The sequence below is a fragment of the Leishmania infantum genome, chromosome 22 (assembly GCF_000002875.2).
Source record: "Leishmania infantum JPCM5 genome chromosome 22".
NCBI classification, from domain to species: domain Eukaryota; phylum Euglenozoa; class Kinetoplastea; order Trypanosomatida; family Trypanosomatidae; genus Leishmania; species Leishmania infantum.
In genome coordinates this window covers 59,329-81,404 of record NC_009406.2, presented here as the reverse complement: position 1 = coordinate 81,404, position 22,076 = coordinate 59,329, and the positions used below count along the sequence as shown (strand labels likewise).

General features: G+C 57.9%; 4 protein-coding genes across 4 annotated transcripts; all 4 read left to right on the top strand.

Annotated features, from left to right (window-relative positions):
- Window positions 1-2,779: 2,779 nt before the first annotated feature.
- On the top strand, window positions 2,780-5,464 carry LINJ_22_0090 (hypothetical protein, unknown function; the record flags this gene model as incomplete). The annotated part of the gene is made up of 1 exon (XM_001465503.2): window positions 2,780-5,464. The coding sequence occupies one exon, from the start codon at window positions 2,780-2,782 to the stop codon at window positions 5,462-5,464; it is 2,685 nt and encodes an 894-aa protein (XP_001465540.2).
- Window positions 5,465-6,854: 1,390 nt separating this feature from the next.
- On the top strand, window positions 6,855-11,465 carry LINJ_22_0080 (conserved hypothetical protein; the record flags this gene model as incomplete). Its single annotated transcript, XM_001465502.2, has 1 exon — window positions 6,855-11,465. One exon carries the CDS (start codon window positions 6,855-6,857, stop codon window positions 11,463-11,465), a length of 4,611 nt encoding a protein of 1,536 aa, XP_001465539.2.
- Window positions 11,466-12,969: 1,504 nt separating this feature from the next.
- Window positions 12,970-14,316, top strand: LINJ_22_0070 (conserved hypothetical protein; the record flags this gene model as incomplete). Its single annotated transcript, XM_001465501.1, has 1 exon — window positions 12,970-14,316. The coding sequence occupies one exon, from the start codon at window positions 12,970-12,972 to the stop codon at window positions 14,314-14,316; it is 1,347 nt and encodes a 448-aa protein (XP_001465538.1).
- A 3,454-nt stretch (window positions 14,317-17,770) lies between these two features.
- LINJ_22_0060 (conserved hypothetical protein) lies at window positions 17,771-18,553 on the top strand (the record flags this gene model as incomplete). Its single annotated transcript, XM_001465500.1, has 1 exon — window positions 17,771-18,553. One exon carries the CDS (start codon window positions 17,771-17,773, stop codon window positions 18,551-18,553), a length of 783 nt encoding a protein of 260 aa, XP_001465537.1.
- Window positions 18,554-22,076: the final 3,523 nt, after the last annotated feature.

Here is a 22,076-nt window from a genome sequence, read left to right as displayed (position 1 = left end):
TGGGCGCCGCTGTGAGGCGGGCTTCGATTCGGGTGGAGGTGAGTAGAACTTGAGGCACGATGCCATGCTCAACTGACTGAGTCAGCGCATTGCTGTAACGCGCGTGCCCACGGCCGCTTGGCACCAGCTAAGGGGGCCTGTGGCACGCCAGGGGTAGTGTGGAGTTCAGCCCATGACGTATGGGCAGAGAATGGGCGTGTTGAAAAAAAAACAGAATCGCTTTGCGTTCGCGCCTGTGCCGCGTTGTCTCTACTCACGGATGAACCTCAACTTCTTTTTTTTTTCCGCGTGTCCGTTTCTGTTGCCATCTCTACTGCGTAAAAAATTTGTTAGTGTCGGTGTGTGTGTGTGTGCGTGTGCGTAGGTTGGTGGGCTGCAAGGCACGGGACAGCGTTTCTTGTCTGGATTCACTGCGTCGTGCAGCAGGGCAGTTTAATCGGGTTTTGCCTTTGTAGATTCTCCTCCCTCCCTCCCCCCTCACCCACATTAAGCCCGCCGGTCTCAGGCTCACCGTCAGGGGTGAAGGCTGAATCGAGCACATAACGACACGCACGCGTGCCTCTCATCAACTTCTTTTTTTGTGCATCAGTGCGCTCTTCTTACTTTTGTCGTCGCCAGTTTCACGGCCCGCTCCGACCGCACGCTCACCTGCGTTTCCTTTTTTCTCTCCGATTCTGTGTGCATGCTTTTGTGCGCCAACGCCTGCTAACCATGACTGTGCGAAGTGGTCCCCCTCCTCCCTTGCTCCCTCCTCTTCCCATCTTTACTTCGCGTGAGTCACGTCACTGTGCTGCTCGGTTACTCCCTTTTCCTGCCTCTCGTACTCTTTGTGCCGATACGAAAGCATGAGGCGTGCCTTCATGTTGCTGTACGCGGTACTCGCATCTTCTCATTTAGTGTTGGCACGGCGGCTGTCCTTTGCTCGCGCTTGTGTGTGTGTGTGTGTGTGTGGCCCAAGTATGTCTCACGCCCCTGTTTGTCTGTCTGCGGCCTTGTGTCTGCCTCCTGGGTGGTGGGCCTCATTTTTCGCTGTCCTACACATGCACTGATGTATTTCGTTCTTTTTTTTCGTTCGCTTTCTTTCTCCACCTCGACAGCTCTTATTGAACGAGCTAAGAAGCTGCATAACCCTCCCTCCCCCTCCACCCACCCACCTCACACCCACTCTCCCTTCCTTGGTACGCGCGCATACATAATCGTCCATACATGCGTATGTGAGCATCAAGGAATCATTCACGAAGCGAACAACATATTGCCCGTGGTTTGATGCGGACGCGAAAAGCAAATGATGATGTCCTCCCGTGCGGCAGGCGTTGATGCTATGCAGTGGACGTGTACTTGGCGACCGAATTTGTCTTCATGTTTGGGTGTCGTCTTTTTCGTTTCCCCCGTGCCCTTTGAACGGCCCCTCGCCGCCCATATATAAACAGAACTGTATATGCTGTTTTGGCTTGCTGTTGTCGAAGCGTATAGACGTTCTGCCGCCTTCTCCACCGGTACCACTCACCGTCTTCTCGTCTACTTGCTCTCCCGCCGCATGTCTGCCGCAGAGGGCTAACGAGTAGCACGAGAAGCAGAAGAAGGGGGAATGGAATGAGAATGCGGAAGAGTATGCAAAGGGAAAGCCGTGGCACAACCTCATCTTCTCTGTTCTTGCCCTCTCCACCCTCCTCTGTCACTGTATGCACGAGCACATGCTCCTGTGTGCTTGGCATGCCTTTGCGTGAAGATCTATATATCTATATCATATATATGTATATGTATATACGGTTGTCCTCTTGATGGTATAATGGCACGTCAAAGGAGGAGGGGGAGGGGGGGGGGAATGCCTGCATGTCGTGGAATTCGAGACGAGGCAGAAACTACGACAAAAAAAAAACAGAAGGAAAATAGGAAGTGATGTCTTCTTTCTCCTCTTCGCGCTCCTTCTCTCTCTGTATCCTCGCCAACATAGCACGCGTCTTGAAAAACTCAGCATACCAACGAAAGAAGGCAGAGGCGCGCTCTAGCCTCTCCCTCCCTCCCTCTCCGTCTCTCTCCGACTTTTTTGGTTACCGTGGGCCACACACCTTCTCTGCACGCGCGCGTCGAAGGAAACGGAGCGCCCAACTAGAGTGAGCGGTGGTCGGCGATGAGGTGGGGTGGGGTGGGTGGGTGAGGGACTCGGCAGAGAGATTCCAAGAAGAAGAAAACGGCTCTCCTCAGGCTCGCGTGCATTTGACCCTTGAGTTGTCTTCTACACGAGCATCGGTGACACTGCTGGCGCCCTCGTGGTAAAGGATCGATATATATATATATATATTCGTTTGTTTGTGCGGGCGCTTCTTGATGTTGTGAAGAGCCTTTGGTGACCTTCATCTCCGTCATCATCTTTCCCTCTTTCCCCTCCTACTTTGCCCGTCCTCACGCCCACACAGACCCGCCCCGGCTCTCTTCATTTCAAGAATACGTGCATGTGGAAGTCGCCGTCCGATCACACTCGTAGGAAGGCGCACCCATCAGATGTAAGAGAATACAACCCTTCTTCTGGAGCCGCAGCCACAACCACGACAGCAAGCCAGGAAGAAAGAAAAAACGGAGGTGAGCAGAAACGTGCGGCACCCGAACGGCACTTTGAGAACCTTCACCTTGGATATTTTCTATCCTCGTCTGGCTGAGAAGGTGCCAAGCTTGACCGCCCCAGAGTGAAGGTGGCTGGCTGCTCGTGCAGCACAGACGTACATCGGCGTCGGCGCAGCGTGCGTGAGCAGGGGCTGAAAGGGTGAGGGGTGAGGGGACAATGAAGGACCGAGCGAAACGCCCCTTGACAGCCGAGCTCGTCCCGTGGAGGCTGCTGTGCTCGGCGGACACTCACGTGCATGCATTCCTACTGCTCATCGCTGCCACTATTTTCAGCAACGGAGTGCGCTTAGGTATGGCGTTTGATGACGATTCAGCGGTCGTCAACAACCCCGACGCCTACGTGGGCAAGACGTCACTCGGCTCCATCTTCTTCAACGACTTCTGGGGCAAGCCGATCGACAGCTTCGAGTCGAACGGGTCTTACCGTCCCATCACCGTGCTCACCTTTCGCATCCAGCATTGGTTGATGGGCTACCGCCACAGCCCCGCCTTCCTCCACGGCTTCAACTACGCAATCGCGTATCTCAACGTGTGCCTCGTGTTTTACCTCGCACGCTTGTACGTCTACATGGTGGTGCCCAGCGCAGTGCTCGCCGTCGAGAATGCCAAGGCGCATTCCCTCACGGCTTTGCTGACCTCTCCCATGTATGCGGTGCCCTTGATGGCGGCTCTGCTGTTCCTCGTGCACCCCGTCCACGTCGACGCCGTCACGTCCATCGTGGGGCGGAGCGAGCTGCTCTACTGTCTCTTTGGGCTCATCGGATTCTTCTGCATCCACCGGTATCTAAACCAAGTCGATGAGACGGCCGGCACGGCCCCAGTGACTGCAGCGCCCCCCGCAAAGCAGTCGAAAGGGGCGCGCGTGCCCCAGAAGCCGTCACGCAAGCGTGTCAGCACTGAACACTACGTTGTCTTGTCCATCTGGGCGCTTGCGATAAGCGTCCTCTGCAAGGATAGCGCCATCACGTTCACCGCTGTCTATGGCGTGCACGCATGTGTCATGTACGCCTGTGGGCGGTGCCAGAGGCGTCACTCGTTCATGGTGATCGTATTGGCAGTCGTGGAGCTGCTGGGCTATCTCGCCTTCCGACGCGAGTTTGTGGGCAATGTCGACCTACGGACGAACCCACTGCTGAGCCAGTCGGAGCAACCGCAGTACTTCGTGCCGAAAGGCCTCTTTCACTGGCTCAGCATTCGGTGGTTGATTCAGATGAAGAACTTGGAGCTGCTTTTCTTCCCCACGTCGCTGTGCAACGAGTACAGCTTCAATTGCATACCGCATGTACATAGCATGCAGGATCCCCGCGTGCCGAGCTTTCTCGCGATCACCGGTGCTGCCGTGCTCACGCTGCTGAGCCTGTTGTTCGGCACGTTTGCGCTCCGTTCGCGCGCCGCGCTGGCGGGTCTCGCCGGGTTCCTCTGGATGGCAATTCCGTACGCTCCGGTCAGCCATCTCTTCGTCGCTGTTGGCACCTTCATCGCGGAACGTTGCCTGTACGTGCCGTCCATTGGCGCGGTGCTGCTCATCACCTTCATCGTAGCCGCCCCGGGCCTTCGCGATGGTGTCGTCGCGCGGTATTTTTACGCGCTGCTGCTGCTGTGCGTTGGCTGGGGTGTCTTCTCCCACCGGCGCAACGACGACTGGCAGTCGAACGAGCACCTGTCGCGGGCCGCCACGCGTACCTGCCCAAATAGCGGCAAGGCACACTTCCAGCTCGCTGCCGCCGTGGCCGCCCGGGAGAACTCCGTGACGCCGGAGGTGGCCGCTTTGGCACGGCGTTCGCTGGAGCTAGATCCGTCGTCCCACCGCGGCTACTACCACTTGGCTCTCTATGAGCTGCACGTCAACGACGACAAGCGCAAGGCCTACGAGTACCTCCGCAAGTGCCTGGATGATCGGTTCGCCTACATGCCGTGTGATGATCTCTACCGGCGAGTGCGCAGTGTCGTGTACCCCGAAATGACGGAGGTAGAACAATATGTGGACCTCGCCACCGTTGTACACCGCGACTCGTACAAGGCAGTGTACTTCCGTCATGCCGGCATCATAGCGCTGGAGCGCGACGCCAAGCCTTGTCTGGCGAAGACGCTGCTTCACAGAGCCATGACCCGGTGGAACAATTCCAATGTGTATTGGATGTCGGACGAGGTGAGTCGAGGAGCTGGGGACTCCACGTACTGCAACGCGCTCTACTGGTACGAGCTGTCCTTCTTGCAGTGCGAGAAGCAATTGATGGCCGGCGGCGTCGAGTCGGCGAGGGAAGAGGAGGAGAGCGAATGCGACGACACCGACGACGACGCACACTTGAGCAGTTCGCAGCCGTCAAGGAAGGTTACTCCGCCTACACCGCAGGAGGCAGTGCGTCGAGCGGCGGCCGCCGCGGAGCACTTCCGTCACTGCGGCACCGACTGGCATCGCTTCCTATCGGAGCCAACGTATAACTACATCACTATTCCACATCGCATGACAGATTACGTATTAATAGGCTCCTCCACCGCCTCCTTCATCGCACACTTCATTAACTACACCGCGAGGGACACGCCGGCGCGGAACACGCTGCTGCTGATCTACCTGGACACCACGTTGCGCCGGTACTGCCACTTTAGCGCTCTCCTGCACGATGACTACGTGAATACGAAGATCGGCCGGCTGTTCAAGGACAAGATGCAGACCATCGTGCAAGAATATTCGGCGATGCGCGGCACGCTTGTCTCCGAGATTCAGATGACGGTGCGCGACCTCCGAGGCGCCAGTTCGCTCAGTGTCACTCAGAGAGAGACGCTCCGGCGTCTCTTGGCCACGTCACCATGTGCCAGCGAGCTCCCCTCCTTCGCTCTTTAGCGTTGAGTCTGCTGCTGACCCCCTTTCAAGGTGGCGCGAGAAGGTGAGGCGGAGGGGGGGGGGCGAGGGAGGGCAGGGCGGGAGCATCTCTCTGGCCCCCTCCCCTCCCACCCCCACTCATCCGTTGCTCTGTGGCCTCCTGGGGAGCTCTCCCTTTGCCTCCTCCTCGTCATCGCGGCTTCGCTCATGCGTTGGCCGCTGTGGCGGCACCTAAAATATCTATATATCTGTATGTATATACATGTGTATGTGTGAGGCCCAAGTGCCACCTACGCCAGCGGAGCACCGTATATGCTCCCCATCGCGCCAAGTGGCTGTGACGCTGTCTCTCGCTCTCTCTCTCTCACGCACCCTGCGTGTTTCCTTTTCTAGATTGCTGTGTGCCACCCACTCTGCCTGTACCTGCACAGTGTGCACACGCGGGCCAACCGCATGGATTGCGTTTGTCGCGGTGGTGTCTTTCTTTTGTTGTTATCGGCGGCTATCAGCTTATGTGTGTGTGTGTGTGCGCGCGCGCATGTCTCGATGCGCCACTGGCGCTCCTGTGCGGCACTTTGTTCTGTTTTGTTTTTATTGTTATTATTCTTTGTTGCCGAGGGGGTTTCATTTTGGTGTTGATGCGTCTTGCTCGGCTCCTCCTCTCTGTCCGCGCAAGCCCGTTTTGTTTTCACCCTCTCATCTCCTCTTACCGAACACTACCGCCCCGCCCCCACCTTCCTCTTCTTCCTTGGCCCGCTGCGTTTGCCATCTTCGTTGTCGCACGCTTGGAAAGGGCGAAGAGAGAGTCGAGGTGCGCACATGTTCACTTCATGGTGTGACGGTTGCCTGCCAGTGCGACAACCCTCTTCGTTTTTCGTTCCTTTCCTCTGGTTCAGGCGTATTCCGACGCTCTCAGGACGGCGGGTAAACCCATTACATGCGATGAGGCCATAATCAGCGAGTCTGCATCGCCCATGCTCACGGCTTTGGTTTGATGCCTCGGTATGGGGCGAATGTTGCGCGACGACGTACACCCTGGTCCGTGTGCCGCCATGACACAGCTCACTCGCACTGGCCTGCTGACCGACCAAGGACGCGGCCCGTCTACCCCAATGCCACTCCCCTCTCCTTAGTACACCGCCCCTCCACAAAAAAATCCCTGCCTCTGCGTGTACGCTTACTTTCCACTTGCACAACTTTTCGATGATGTCGGCTTCTAGCTAACCGGTACACGTACATCGCGCACGTGTGCGTCTTCGCTTTCTTTCCTTGCTGCTTCCCGTCGTGTCGAGGGTGTCTCTGTGGAGCTGTCTGCGTGTCAGCGCGCTCTTTCCGTATCGCGCTTCGCGCTCTTTTTTATTTTGAGCAACTGCCAACCCTCGTCAGCGCGCCCACCTCTACGCCAGTCGCGATGCCTCCGTCGCACGCAGCAAAGCGTGGGCGCAGCCACAGCAGCGGTGTCAACGTCTCGGAGCGGCAGCCAAACTGCTCTGCCTCACCTCGCAACGGCGGCAATCACAGCAGTCGCCAACGCAGCCCCGCAGCGCACGCGCATGGCGAGCGGAACGCCTCCGGGGTTGGTCGTGGGCGCGGAACACATCCGCACAAGCTCGGGGCGCTGCGGCTAAAGAAAGGGATGACAAAGTACCACGAAAAGAAGTTCTGCGAGCAGCGCGGCCGTCAGCAGACGCATCAGGGCAGCGGCCCCTCGCGCATCCACGCGGACCCGGCGCGCAGCGGTAGCAGTAATCAAACTCGGCCCCCCCGCATGGCGAGCTCCAGCCGCACCAAGGATATCGATATCCACCTCGCCGCCAAGGTGTCAGCGGATCTGAGGGAAAGCCTCAACGTTTTCAAGACCCGCCGCGCCAACCAGAGGGTCTTCTGCCAAGACCTCAACGAGCGTCTCTTTCGCTTCGTTCCACCGCCTCTGATTCAGCAGCACATGCCAGATTCCGTCTCGTCCTTTCGCACGTACCTGTCGAGGTTCCAGAAGGGCGCGCCGACGATGGTAAGCGCGTTTCTGTCGTGGTACGAGTGGGCCTCCTTTGAAGCAAACAAGGGCAAAACGTTTTCGAAGCCGCAGAGCAGCGGTGCCGGCACAACGGCCGCGGAGAAGGACGATGACGACGAAGAGGCTGCACCGGTGAAGGGGGAGGCGGCGGCGGACGGAGATGGCAAGAAGGCATCTGGCAGGAAGCTGAGCCAGACGCATCAGGTCATGTCGCAGACATTGAAGGAGCGAGAGCACATGCGGGCATTGCTGCACATGTGCCTGCGCCACAACGCCGAAAAGCGCAAGCAGGGCCAACACGCCTTCCTCAATCACCTCAATGCCAAATTGAGCGAGGACGACGTGGACGCCCGCAACCTCGAGCGCCTTCGCGGGTCGGCGCACCACTCCGTTCTCTACGCCCTGTCGCGCCTGTTGCTGGGCATGGTGACGGACGACTTCGCCATGCTGTGTCTCCACTGTCACGCTTTGTTCCTCGTCATGGCGCAGACGACCATTAGCCCCGCCGTCGTGCTGGAGCTGATGGACGAAGAGTTCGCGTTGAGCGCGCGTATGAAGGCGGTGAAGCTGCGCCTCGAGTCGCGCTCTTGCCGCCGCGACGGCGACGGCGACGGCGACGGCGACGATGGCGGCATCGACCTCGACGATATCAGCGATCCGACCAAGGGCGAGCGCAACCAGCGCCTCATGGCGACCGTGTTTGCGCTGGGTGCCGTGGTTGCTTCGCAGAAGCGCCTCAGGCTACCGGAAGCGTCTCAGCTCGCCACGGTGCTCGCCTTCGCCTACGTGGAGCAGAAAGCGACTCGGGTGCTCTCTGCTAACGTTCTGTTCCAAGTGCTGGCGCAGCACAGCGACGTGTATCAGCAGGAGGAGCCGCTGCAGTGGCTGACGTTCGCCTTCTTCCACTACCCCAAGATGGAGTACTTCCGACCGGAGGCGATACAGCTGTTGCTGCGCCTCATGGAAACAGACGCGAAGCCGCCGGCACGCGCACTTCCCGCCACGGTCGAGGAATACCTCACCCTAGACCCGCTCAGCCCCACGACGATGGAACAGATCAGCAACGCCCTGTTCCGCAAGGAGCAGGTGACGGCCTACCACCCTATGGTGCACCCAGTGTGGCACGACATTTTTCAGCTCGTCGTGCGCCGCGTCGCCATGGGTGAGTCGATGAAGGAGCACCTCGGCACGATTCTGCACAACATGATCGTGCCATACCGCCGTGGTAGCGCTGATGTCCCACGCCGAGCGCTCTTCCAGAACCTGGTGACTGAGCTGGGCTATATCGCGGTTCAGTCCGACCACGCCGAGCAGCGTATGGAAGTGCTCAAGCTGGCGAGCACGCACGTCGGGTACGGCAAGCGCACATCGGCGAAGCCGACGACGATGCAGGAGCTGAAGCAGATGCCCATCTCCGCCCTCCACCGCAAGGTCGAGGACCTCCTCCGGCAGTATGCCATGACTGCCGACTCGGACCCGGCCGCCGTGACGAACCGTACGTGGGTTCTGCGCGAGCTGCGCAACTGTCTCTACGTACCCGTGCGCGAAGGCGTCGACCATGCATACGTGGACGCGGCGGTAATGCGGCTGCTCGAGTTCGGTCTGTTCCCTCCGCGACACTCGCGCGACACTCTCAGTCAGAACCGCTGCATCTACCTCTTCGCCGACGTCTACTCCTTCACCTTCCATGGTCCGCTGGCCCGTCCAAAGAGCTCTGTGGCCGCTACGACGATCATCACTGCTTACCTAGCGGCAGAGGAGAAGTCGAAGACGCGCTACACTACGGCTGTGCAGCATAGCGCTTTCCGTAAGTCGCGCAACCGAGTCGTCGAGGCGCTCGAGGTACCTGATGAGCAGCGCAGCGTCCTCTTCTACGAACGGGCCGACATGGACATCCTGCTGGCGCTGCTCTTTCTCATGCTCAGCGTCGACGACCCGACAAACAGCGACGCCATGGTGATAGCCAAGAGCGTCATACCTGACTTGGCACAGTTCTATACCGCCGGCACGCTGGAGACGCTCGACCTGTTCCTCGATGCCCTCATGGCCCTCCTCATGCGCACGAGTGCGCCGCTGCACGTGATGCCGCTCATGACGTGTGTACGGCGCATCGCGATGGGCTTCGTCCTGAAGTTCGCGAAGTTCATTCGGACGAAGAGCACGCTGGACATTCTGCTGGCGCCGCTGAAGGATGCGTACCACACGGACAGCCGGGAGCAGGCCCGCCAGCGCAAGGCAAAGCAGGCGGCAGAGGACGGCGACAGGCAGAGCTCGAGCGACGAGGATGGCGGCGGTGCTGGCGCTTCCTCCGACGGAGACAGCGTGGGCGGTGACGACGGTGATGAGGCGGCCGAGGGCGGTGCTGGCAGCAATGAGGACGACGCGAGCAGTTCTGTCGAGGAATCGTCCACGGAGACCGTCTCCGCCACTGTCAGCGACGACAGCGACTCGGAGGCGGGGACGGCGGAGGAGGAGGAGGACGGCGAGGCCGTGGCGGACGAGGTCACCGACTCGGAGTCGAGCGAGGGCGACGACGAGGACGCCTTCGAAGAGGAAGAGGCGCCGACGCAGCAGTACATCGACGCGCTGAAGGGCATGGTTGGCGGCATGGACCTGGATCATGTTTACCCCACCGGCACCGCCAGCCAGGAGAAGGCGGACGTGGTGCGTGCCATCCGCCTCGCTACGCGCGTTGGTCTCGCCATGCGCAGCGCCGAGGTGGTGCACGTGTATCAGGTGCTGCTGGCCGTTGCCCGTGAGAACGTGAAGACAGCCGACGACGTCGTCTTCCACAGCGCTGTCTCCTCATTGGAAATGTTGCTGCTCACCAAGAACCGATATTTTGGCTCCTTTGTAGCGGCGACAGATCTGTTCCAGCTGCTCGGCGACATCCAGAGCTACCTGCGCAAGCTCAGCCGTGTGCTGCTGAGTAAAGACAGCGTTATGGCGAAGGCGGCCGCGGCGGCTCGTCGCCGCCTCGTCACGGTCAAGGGCATCGCGTTGCGCGTGTTCCACTTTGTTGCGATGCTGGCCAGCAAGAACCATGCCGGCGAGGAGGTGCGTATTGTGCTGAGCGAGTACTACAAGTCTGTGTTTTGTGACCGCGGCTGGGACACGAAGAAGCTGCTGCCCTCGCTGAAGAAGGACCTGTACCACTACCGCCAAGGCTTTGCCTGGGCGCTGCTTCCTGCCGTGCTTGAGAAGAACGAGGAGGTGCTGCCCTTGGAAGGCCCGCAGCGCGTACGCGTCTTCACCGGCTGCTGTGTCTTTGTCGAGGCGATGCTGCCGCGGCTCAGCGGGCTGCCCGGCGAGCTGAAGCGCAGCGCTAGCGCTGCCATCTGCGGCCTTGTGCAGTCTGTCTCGGTGGCGCAGGTCTTTGCCATGAAGCACACCCTTCCGTACAACTACCTGCACATGGTGAAGATGGTGCTGCAGTACAACAGCCGCGTGCAACTTGACCCCGCATGGGTTGCGTCCGCGGTGATCGCGCCGGCGGTGGACGACGACGACATTTTGCTGTCCGCCGCATCCATTCGGCTGCTGGGCACGATGGAGCGCATGCTGGGCCTCACCCCGCGTGCGAGAGAGACGAAGGCGCCGTCGCCGGTGAAGCTGCTGTATGAGCAGTTCGTGAAGCGTGGTGCAAAGGAGAAGAGCGATTTCTACCGCCGCGCAAAGAAGGTGCGCAGCCGTGTTCTCAAGGCCCTGCTGGCGCACCGCAACGACGATCCGACAGACGAGGAGCGGTCAGCGAAGCGGCGGCGCAAGGAGGAGCTGAAGATCGAGGATCGCCTGCAGCGTCAGGTTCTTCACAGCGCCCGCAGCAAAGCTCTCACGAAGGAGGAACGAGAGGAGAAACGCAAGCGCATCATGATGGCGAAGCAGGAGCGCATCGCCAAGAATCGCGAGCGCAAGCGTCGCCTACACGAGGCCCGCCAGCGCTCGTTTGAAAAATGGCGCCAAGCGAAACTCGCGGCAGCCTCGCAGGTGGACAACGAGGACGATTAAGCAACGCACCTGCAGCGGGGCACCGCAACCAAGGAGGGCAGGTGGGCTTTGTGCTGCTGCGCTTACGTGGTGGTCGTGGTGAAAAGCCCCGAGCTTCTTTCTTCTGTTCTTCTGGTCTCGTTTCCGGCTGGCGTTGCTGTTTGCTTGGACGGCAGGCCGCCATAGCCGTTTAGAAGGTCGCACCCACCACCTTCCCTCCCGCCTCTCCTTCTCGCCTTTCGCATATCCCTGTCTGTGTTTGCGTCTTGTCTTCTTGTATGTTTTTGGTAACAGTGTTAAGCATGTTTCTGTTCTCAGTGTTACACTCCTTTCTCTTCCCCTCCCCTCCCCTCCCTTCCTCCGTGTTCCGTTGTTGAGCTTCGTGTTCGTGGGTGTTCGTCAGTTTGATGAGGACGAACGGCGGTCGTGTTGATGATGATGCGCATACTTATTTCTCTGTGTGCGCGCGCTGGGCCGTTTCCGTTTTCTTTCCTTTTCTCCACTAAAACGGCGTTTAATGGTAGGATTGTGTGTGTGTGTGTGTGCGGTAGCGCTGCCTGTGTGCCCTGCGCGTGCACGCGTCCCTGCCTCGGTCACCATGATGGATGTGATGGTGCCCAAAGATACACGCATAAACAGGCACTCAGACGGAGGCACACGACCCCTCCCCCTCTCTCGGTGGCCTCTCGCTCTAAAACATAAGCAGAGCAGTATAAAGTGTCACAAAAGAAGGAAAGCAGCAGCGCTCCTCAGCGCAGGTGACGGCTACACCGACGCGGTCGCGCATGGCGGCACCGCGACTGGGCTTTCAAGCAATCGACGACGAGCTCCCCCCTCCCTGTATTTGCGGAAGTCTGTGGCTTGTCTCCATGGATGTGAGAGACAACATAATCTGGGCACTTGCAGCTGCTGCTGCTGCTCGCCTCCGCGAGCACCCACCGACACTGAGATGCGGCGTGATCTGCAACCTGCCTCTGCGCTTCGCAACGCGTTGCCCATACCTTCTATCTATATATACAGCGCCTCCACCTCCCAGTCGTCTTCCCTTTTCTTTCTGCCGCTCTTCTACACCACATCACAAACACGCGCACGCGCACACGTATGTTGATCTGCCGGATGATGTGAGGGCCTAGTTATTCCCTAATCACTTGTGTCTGCTGATCTCTCTTGCTCAAAGTTGGCCTGTTGCTCGTGCGTGTTTCCCCGTCTCAATTTTTGCGCTCCGTTGTAGGGGGAGAGGGGTCGCCAAGCTGGTCGCCAGAGAGCGGCTCTGTGAGTGTGTGCGCATCGTTGCGTGTTGATGGGTGTCCTCTCATTGTCGCCGACACGAGAGGCCACGCATACCTGCGGCAGCACCCCTATTGTTTCCCTTCGACGTTTCACGCGCGTCCTTCCCGCCCTCGAGCACCGTCTTGACAGTTCAGGGTGGCTGCGGCGTCACACGTGTTCCCGCCTCCCGCGCGCTCATGCTCGCCCCCTCCCCTTCATCCCCCTCCCCACGGCTAGCCTGTCAGGCCGCTGCAGGATGGCCAAGTACTTTGTGCCGGACACCACATTTGGCATGGACGCCGAATGCGCGGTGTGCTGTTGCCTGTGGACAGACCCGGTGGAGATCAGCGAGTGCCAACATATATTCTGCCGTGGCTGCGTAGAGGGGCTCGAGACGTGCCCCGTGTGCTGTGGGTCTGTCACGCGTCTCAACACACCCGGCAAGTTCATCCTACGACTTCTACAGCGCACGCAGGGGTCATGTAGCGCGTGTCTGTGGAAGGGCACGTACAGCGACTTTAAAGAGAAGCATCTCAAATGCCTCGAAGCTGGCGAGGTGCAGTCCAGCGACGAGGACAAGATCCCGACGACGACGGAGTGTGTGGCAATGCAGGAGTACTACCTCGAAGACAGCAACACCAGACCTGAAGGATCGGCGCCTTCGCCCGCCGCCGTGGACTCCCTCCTCGTGCATCCCGCGGCGGTAGTCAACACCGGCAGCCCTCATGAGCAGCGTTTTGCTGACGTCACGAACAACAGCGCTTCCACCGCCGACGCTCACCTCACGTACGAGCAGCGTGCACAGTGGCGGCAGTCGCTGACTTCAACGGCGCAGGACTATGGAATGTTGGAGAGAGAGTACCGCGAGCTGATTGAGCGTTTTCCCAACTTTGCCGTCCTCGTCCCCGATAGAGGGATGGCGCCGGAGCTGCGCTGGCGCGGCGCGTGCCGACTCCTGCGCTTCTTAAACTACCCCAGCCACCCAGACGACGTGAAAAACCTCTTCGAGATGGCAGGCCGAGACGCCCTGACGGAGTCGGTGCCGTTTCATGTACTGTGTCTGTGGCTCATGTTGAACCGACGAAACCCAGCGCAGTGGTACCACATGACGGCAGAGCCGTACGAGCAGCTCCTGAAGGTAGCACAACTGCTGGATGTGGAGGCGACCGGGCTCTTTCAGCTGGATCAGTGCCGCATCCTCGCGGAGCAGTACTTTGAGCGCGACGTGTGCGACGCTGAGTGGTTGTGTATCGAGCGCCTGCTGCGCAGCAAGGACACAGAAATTCGACAATCCTTCCTCAGTAGTGCCAATCGTCGGCGCGTCAACCTCGACGAAAGCTTCGTCCTCTCCTCCGCCAAGCTGCCCTTGCATGACGTGCTGTGTGCCTTCACCCGTCACGTAGACGCGCTGAGGAAGGAGCAGCAGCAGCAGTCGGAGGCGCAGCGGATGCAGGCGGACTACGTGCGTCGCATCAAGCGCATCGTAGGCTTCTACGAGCCGAGCGCGGTGAGCCAGCTGGATGTCACGCTGCAGAAGTTCACTGGGGAAGAGGAAAGCCTCCTCATGACGCTGACGGCAATGTACGGCCCAGAACCCCCCTGATGAGCCGCCATTGTGGAGCAAGACGGTGCAGGGCAGGAGGGAGTGGGCGCGCCGCTGTAAGGCAGAGAATCCGTGGAGCGCGTCACCATGGGCGAAGCAGACTAAAGTTGCGTGCAGTTTGCTGCTGACAGTGGAGGTAAGTGTATGGGCGGTGTGGGCCAAGCAAGTTTCGTAGAGGCGCACGTCACCACATGCGAATACACAGACGCGCGCGCGCACGCACACATGTCTTTAGGTGTATCCATGTATATGTGTGTGTACGTTGGCGTGCTCGCCGACGGATTCTGAAGCGCGCGAGCAAGGGCAGCGCAGCGAGGGGGCGTTGAGAAAAACGGATGTGTGCCATGTGGTGGAGGCGCATGCGCTGAGGGAAAGCGAATGAAAATCAGTGCGGATGTGAGCACAGCAACGACCAGCTGCGCCTCCCTAGAAGGGGGTATGAGCTCTATATAGTTGCTGTTTTCTTTGATCGGGTATTCGTATATATATATATATTTCGCGGTCGACGGCGGGCCTCAGACAGGGAACGCTGACGGCAAAGTATCGCTCGCACTCTTCCTCTTACCCGCTTGCTGGCTGAGGAGCAGGCAACAAGCGGGTGTGCGCCACGCCCTGCGGACTGGCTCTTATGTGGTTGTCGCCTTACCTTTGTAAACATTCCTCGGGGCATAACAGTGGGGCGAGATCGGGAGGCCGTCGGCGATCGGTTCTTCTTTTCGTTGCCCAGTGGAAGCGGTGTCTTTGCTCGACATGTGAGTGTGGCTCCTTCTTTGCATGTTCTCTGAGAAGGGGCCCCTTCTCCCTCTCTTGCTGTTAGCACTGTCCGCGCCTTCAGAGTAAGTCGCGCCCATCCGACCCCACCCCCGCCCTTCATGTTCCCTGCCACTGAGACCGAGAGCTGTAAGGGTAGCGGCCCCGCACTCTTGCCAGCACTCAGCACAGGCATATATACACCCATCTATGCTCGTGTGCGGAGGACGCGCTCTATTCCTGTCGGTGCGGCTCTCAGTATGTAGGCGAGGGACGGCTGCACGCACGCCGGAAGTCGGATCGATGGAGGCAATATGTGCTGACACGCTCACCGCCTCAGTGCGACGTTCTTGTTTGTTCCAGTTCACCCCCTTCTCTCTCACTTTCTCGCTCGTTTTTTCCCACCAACGGCAGTCGTACATCTGTGCGGGGGGGGGGGAGGGGCCCTCGTTGTGTGACGGAGCAGGGGGTCAGTGAGTAACTGTGCAACAGACGATTTCCTCGTCCCTTTTTTCTTTGTTTGGTCGGCGCTTCTTTTTGCCCTCTTCTTTGTGGGCCCTGTCCACTCCAACCGCACGAGCACATGCCCCCTGTAATTCTTTTGCGCTTTTTCTTTTCCATTGTTCAGGCGATGATAGCGTGTGTCTCTCTTCCTCTCCCCTTGTGTGTCTGTGATTGCGTGTGTGTGTGTCTCCGGGTATCGGAGTGTAGATGCGTGCGTCAGGGGGAGGAGGTGATGATCTGCACGAGAACAGCGACACTGAGAGACACACAGCTCATCACTTGTTTTCGTGTTTCCCTCGCTGCCGCTGATGCTGCTGCCGCTGGGTACTGCTGCCTTCTTGCGCAGGGCAACTACGGTCTCTTCGTATTTTTATGGTTTGTCATCGAGGAGCCCTGTCTCACCCGCTTGCCACAGCCCTCTCGTTCGCCTCGCCCCTTTGTGCACTCCCACCCGGCCCCTGTCGGTTTAATCCGTATCAGGTCTTTTCTTCGGTTTCTCCCTCTGCCTTCACTGCTCTTGCGCCTCTACACACACATCCAAACAAGCGCAGACGCGTGCCCCTCATCTTTACAGAATCAGGCCATGTCGCCTGAAGGCCAAGAGGCTGCAGGAGAAAGGGAGGAGAATGTGCTTGTGCATTTCTCTGTGTGCGTTCGTTTTTTTTTGTTGGGTACTTGCTTTCGGTCATGTTTGCCTGTCTGTGTCTACTCCATCATGTGTGTGTTCTCTCTCTCTCCCCAGACACACAGGTGCGAGTGTGTTGCTGCGTTGTCTGCACCGCCGCGCCCGCTTGCAGACGCGCACTCGCGCGCTCTCTTTGGCTGTTTCGCTGTCGTCTTCTTCACTTGCTGACGGTGTGTTCTGTTATTATGCGCGTCTGTGTGTGGTTGGTGGGTGGGTTTGTTCACGCTCTTCCCCCCCCTCTCCCTCTCGCCCTACTTCTCTGTCGCCCATGACGTCGTCTTTACCCCATTTTTTTACGTCCGCCTGTGTTATTCTTCGCTCCTGTCTCTCCTCGCTTCGTTTTTCATCGCTTGCTTACTCTGCTCTCTTCCCGTCGTCCATGTGGGTGTGGAGGGCCAGGCGCTGGTCTCGCTGGCACCTCTTTGCTTGACCTTCCCCAGGTGGTTTGGGCATCGCGCCCGCACTCCTCGTCCGCGATTTCGTGTTCTTGCTGCTTTCATCTTTCGATCTCTTGTCTGGTGGACACCCGATGTATCTGAGCATGGCAATCCACGCATGCTCCACAGCGAAGCTTCACATCCAAATCTACGCCATCACCGATCCGTAAACACATTAGAAAAAAAAAGACGGAGATAAACCTCGCGAGCAAGCGTCAGAAGGAAGCACCTTCCTGATCGATGCATGGGCCGGCCTAGCGACGAAGACCTGGTCTCGACCCGATCAGCGGCACTGGACTAAATCACAAAAGTGAACAAGAATTCCGCACGTGCGCCACTATCCACCCTTCGCCGTGGTTGCGCGTTGCAGCGTCCTCTCTGGCGCACCCAGCGCACGTTGTATGAACTATGCCCTTGGCACATGCACCCACGCCGACACTTTTTCTCTGTTTCCCACCCCTCTCTCTTCTCCCTTCTATGCGCCGCTGCTTCGCTTCTTTTCGTTTCCAACGCACACACCATGGTGCAAATCTCAGATATGAGCCACGTTATTCCGATTCTGCTCCTCCCTCTTTCTCGCCCTCTCTCTCTTCTCTCACGCTTTCAGATCCACCAGCAACACGCACAAGAGCAGCTCGACCCCATCGCCCACCTCCACGGCACGGTACACCTCCGTTTTCGAGTCTGCCGTTGCTGCTACTCTTTTCATACACCCACACCCACGCTGCGCCTGTATTCCTCGTGCATTTCCTGTTTTTTCGTTCGTTGATTTCATTTTTGCTTCTGCGTGTTTTGGCCACATCTATCTTTTTGCTTCTCGCACACCTCACGCATTCCCCTCATTGCCCGCCACCCACACAGCTTAGCAACCCTTGCCGTCATCGTACACGTGGCACTGGCAGAGGTAATTTGGCAGTCTATTAGTTATAAGTCGTCTGTTTTTTTTTGTCTTTTTTTTTTGGCGGCTTGACTAACTCCTTCGGCGTTCCCCAAGCAATTGTGACGGTGCTCTGACCTCTTTCGAGGCTTCCGCAGAGAAGCCGCAGCGTAAAACACAGAAACAGCACGTCAAGATACAATGCCTCGCACGCGTGATACCCACCAGCAGGTCCAGAAAGTGGTCGATGGAATCGACGGTGTCGCCTCGCAGGTGCACGTCGACGTAAACGAAAAGGCACAGGATGCTCAGAAGAGCATCTCGGGTGCCGCGGCGACCGTGCAGAAAGCCCCTGACGCCGCCCAGAATGGCGTGCAGAACGCGATGAACACTGTGCAGTCCTACGTGCATGAGGGGCAGCGGCTCGCTTCGGAGCACAAGGTGCAGTTGCAGGAGGCTGTAAAGAAGGCTGTGAATGCCGCGCACGAGTATGTCGAGGATGCCCGGAAGAAGGCTGACCCGTACGTTGAGAGCGCGAAGGCGAAAGTGGATTCGGCCAGGGCCTCCGTGGAGAACGCGCGCCACTCTGCCCAGAACGCTGTGGACAACGCCAAGGAGCAGGTGACCGCTGTGCGCACCAAGGTGACGGCCAAGACGCAGCCGTACGTGAGCAACTACCAAGAGTTCGACGTCACCAAGACGGCGGCCTTCCACGTGCTCATTCACATCATCAGCAGCGTGCTGTACATAGCCTGGCGTTTGACGCAGTTGATTCCGTCCGCTCAGCACATGATTACCGTCATTCAGCAAAAGGAGGCCGATGCGGCGGTGGCGCGGAACTGCGCGACGGTGATGCAAAAAGTGCCGGTTGTGGGCCCGCGAGCCGTCGAGGTGGCCACGATCGCTGTCAACAACGTGTGCACTGACCTCAACGAGCAGATTTCGCAATACACCACTGCGACACAGCGTCCGAAGACTGCGTAAACCCCCGCTCCTACGTTCGGCAACTCTCCACTCCCTCTATCCCCTCCGCCCCTGGCACTTCGGCGCCGATGTATCGCTGCGCGCTGATACATACGCAAACACACACACACACACACACACACACACTGGTGGGCTCATTCCCTGTGTGTGCGGTCTCTGCCCCTCCGCCACCACACAAGCACAGACTTCTCTATTCCGGTAGTGTCTCTGGCTGCGAATCATTCGTCTTGTTGTTACTGGTGTTATGTCACCACCCCTCTCCTGCCTTGGTCCGTGTTACGACATGCGTTTCTGAACCGCTTCATTTGCCTTTCAATTTCGCGTTCTCTACGGTGTTCTCTCCAGCGCCGTAACGGGCACGTTGTCCTTTGGTTGTTTTGCTGTCATGGGGCGGATGTATTGATCCCTTTTTTTCTTTGTGCTTGCCCAGCTGTATTCCTGCCTCAGTTCGCTCTCTGTGCCTCTGGCAATGCCGCCGCCTCCGCCTCCACCCACCCATACGCACACTCACCTCTAGGCAGGCTTTGAGCGTCTCCTGCGCGCTGCAGGCGTCTGCGTGTCTCATACAACGCAGCCTTCTCCCTCTTCCTCCTATCTATCCCTCTCCTCCGTGCAACGTTCCCTCAGTCTTCCACCTCCTTTCCTTTTCCCGAGCCCGTTATGGTGCGCAGGCACGCGTGCATGCATGTCTGTGAACCCAGTGCCGTTCTGTGTTCTCTGCTAGAGGCCGCGCCGGTGCATAAATACAAGCAGCTGCAACGCGATGGAAGCGGTGAGAGCGGTGAGGGGTAAGGCGCCGTCGCAGGGATATGCGGATAGATGTGTATGTGTGCTCTACCGCGCTGACTCAGGTACGCATTTTCACTTTCGTTTTTCTTTTGCTTTCTTTGGATACCTATAGCGGCTGCCGTCCCCCCCCCCACCTATCTCTCCCTTTGCTGTGCCACTGCTCCTTCCTTTACCACCCCTCACCGTCCGTCTCCCAAGCTGTGTGTTTATGTGCGCGTGTATGTCTTTCCTTGTTTGTTGAAGTGTACGAACGCACACGCTCTGCGCTGACAGCGTGTGTGGGTCGGGGAGGAGAGAATGCGGAGGAAAGCGAACGAGGTGGGCGTGTTCGGTGGGCAAGTTTGTGGGGTGCAACGTCACCTGGTCACACCCCCACCTGCGCAGCGAGTGATTCGCCCTTGTTATATATATATATACGTATATATATATATGTATTGCTTGGGAAGGCGTTTGGTTCCACAGGTGCGATCGCGCACGTTGGGGAGGCGTTGATCTGCTGGTCTCTCTCTCCCATTATGTTTGCTATTTGTACGGCGGCTCGTATGCAGGCCGCATCGCTGAACTGGGGCTTATCGGATGGAGCGGTGAGTCACCCTGTCGGGGGATGCCGGCGTCTTCCTTTTTTTCTTTTTGCGCACTCTTCTTCTCTAGATCGACGCGTGTTCGCCTTTGCGCATACGGCTGTATCGATGACGGACACGGAGATAGCCAGGCATGGTGAGCATGTTTTCCTTTTCTGTTTAAGCCTTTCTCTGTTTTGCTCTCGTTGAAGTAGTGGTGGCGGTGGCCTTCATGACTGCGTCTGTGTGTGTGTGTGTATCAGCCGTTCTTCGCTTCTTGGCCCCCGCCTTTTTTTTTCATGTTCCTCTGTGGTTTGTTGGGCGCTTTTCTTTGTTCCATAAAACATTTTTTTTTACCTTCTCTCTCCTCTTACCTCTCGTCCTCCGGCCTACCTCCCCCCTTCCCCTCCACACACAAATATGTCCTTTTCGTCCTATACGTATATACCTCTCTCTCTATATATCCCACAAGCAGAAGCGTGCACGTATCTGCCTGGCTGCTCATTACCTCATCCTCCCTCTCCCCGGAACGCGCAAGCACGCACTCACTCACCTGTGGCAGTCGTGCGGAGACACGCAGAAGGATGTATCCGCGGAGCAGGAAGGGCAGAGAAAGGGGGGATGTGGTGAACAGCCCTCATGCATCTCTCGCTCACAGGCGCCACGGTCCTCGCTGCAGACATCGGCACCCTCCCCCCTTTTCATCCTTCCTTTGCGCCTTTCCTCGAAGCCACTGCGGCTTAAGTGTGAGTTTTCCCATGTTGTGCGTGTGTCTGTGTAGCCACGGTGCTGATCTTTCTTCCTTTTTATTTTCGCTGCGTTGATGGCAGCCCTCTTGTCTTCGTCTCCCACCCCTCGAGTGCACTTCCCGCTCTCTGGCTCTCTTTGCTTTTTTTTTCTTTGCGTCCTTGTCCGTGCACTTTTGGTCAGTGGGACTTCTTCGTAAGTGTCAGGGATGCTGAGCACTGGCTCAGCTCGACTCGGCCGACTTCTCTCCTCCATCCTCCTTGTCGAGGAGTTCTTAGCGGCTCGTCGTTTGTTGTTGTTCTTTTACTATCGCTCTTCTTGTCTTTGTGATTTTGGCGTCCCTGTGGAGGCGTGCCTGTGCACGTGCTTTTTTCCGCGTCAGAGTGTCGGTGTCTGTTTTCATTCTTTTCGTTATGTTGAGAGAGGGAGAGACAGAGAGACGGAGAGAGACTCGAGTAAGGCCGCTGCGTCTGCATTCTTGGATAGAAGAACCCCCGAACCACACGCACACACGCACACGCACACACGCACACGCACACGCACACACACACGCACGCAAGCACACACAACAAGGATCAGAACGCCACTTTGCTTCGCCGCTACCCTGCATCGCCGCTCTGCCCCTCCCACACACACGCACACACATGCACAGCCCCTCTTCCTCTGACTCCTGGCTACAGCTTGTCCTCTTTTCGGTTGTTGCCTCACTGCTGCTTCTCCTGTTCCATCGGCTATCTTCCCTCCTCTCTCTTTGTGTGGGTAAGTGAGCTTAGGTGTCTGTCGGCTTTCCTATTGCATGGGCGGATTGCACAGAACCCCAAATAGCCATTCGCGCCTGCCTTTCTCTCTCCTCCCTCTTCCTAATCTTCCCCGAGGGGTGTCTCCCACCGCCTTCCCCCCCCTCGCTTACACACGGCGCGCACGCACACAGCCATGCCCATGCCCACTCACGCACTGGGATGCATGCATCAAGTAGAGAGACATTGCGCATCAACGTTCACCGACGCGCCCAACTGGCATTTGGTTGGTGAACTGGGTGGGGCAGGTGATGCGCAGGATTTCTCACGCCAAAACAAACAAGGAACGAGATATAATGCCAATATATATATTTATTTATATGTGGAAAGAGAGAGGCACAAATATATACACAAATAAAGGCATACATATATACACGCATATATATATATATGCATATATGTTTGTATCTATCGTGGCTGTCTATCAGCATTTTTTTTCTGTGTGTTTGTGTGTGTCTTTAGCCGCGGTACTCTCTAACGCAGCTGGATAAGCGTGAGAAAGGAAAAAGGCAAGCCTCCCTCTCAAAGATACCCGCACACGCGAAAAAAATAAGTGGCGAAGAAAACCGCGTGAGAGAAGGGGGAGCGTGGGCAAAAGGGAAAGGACGCCAAACAGGGTGCGGCGCGCTT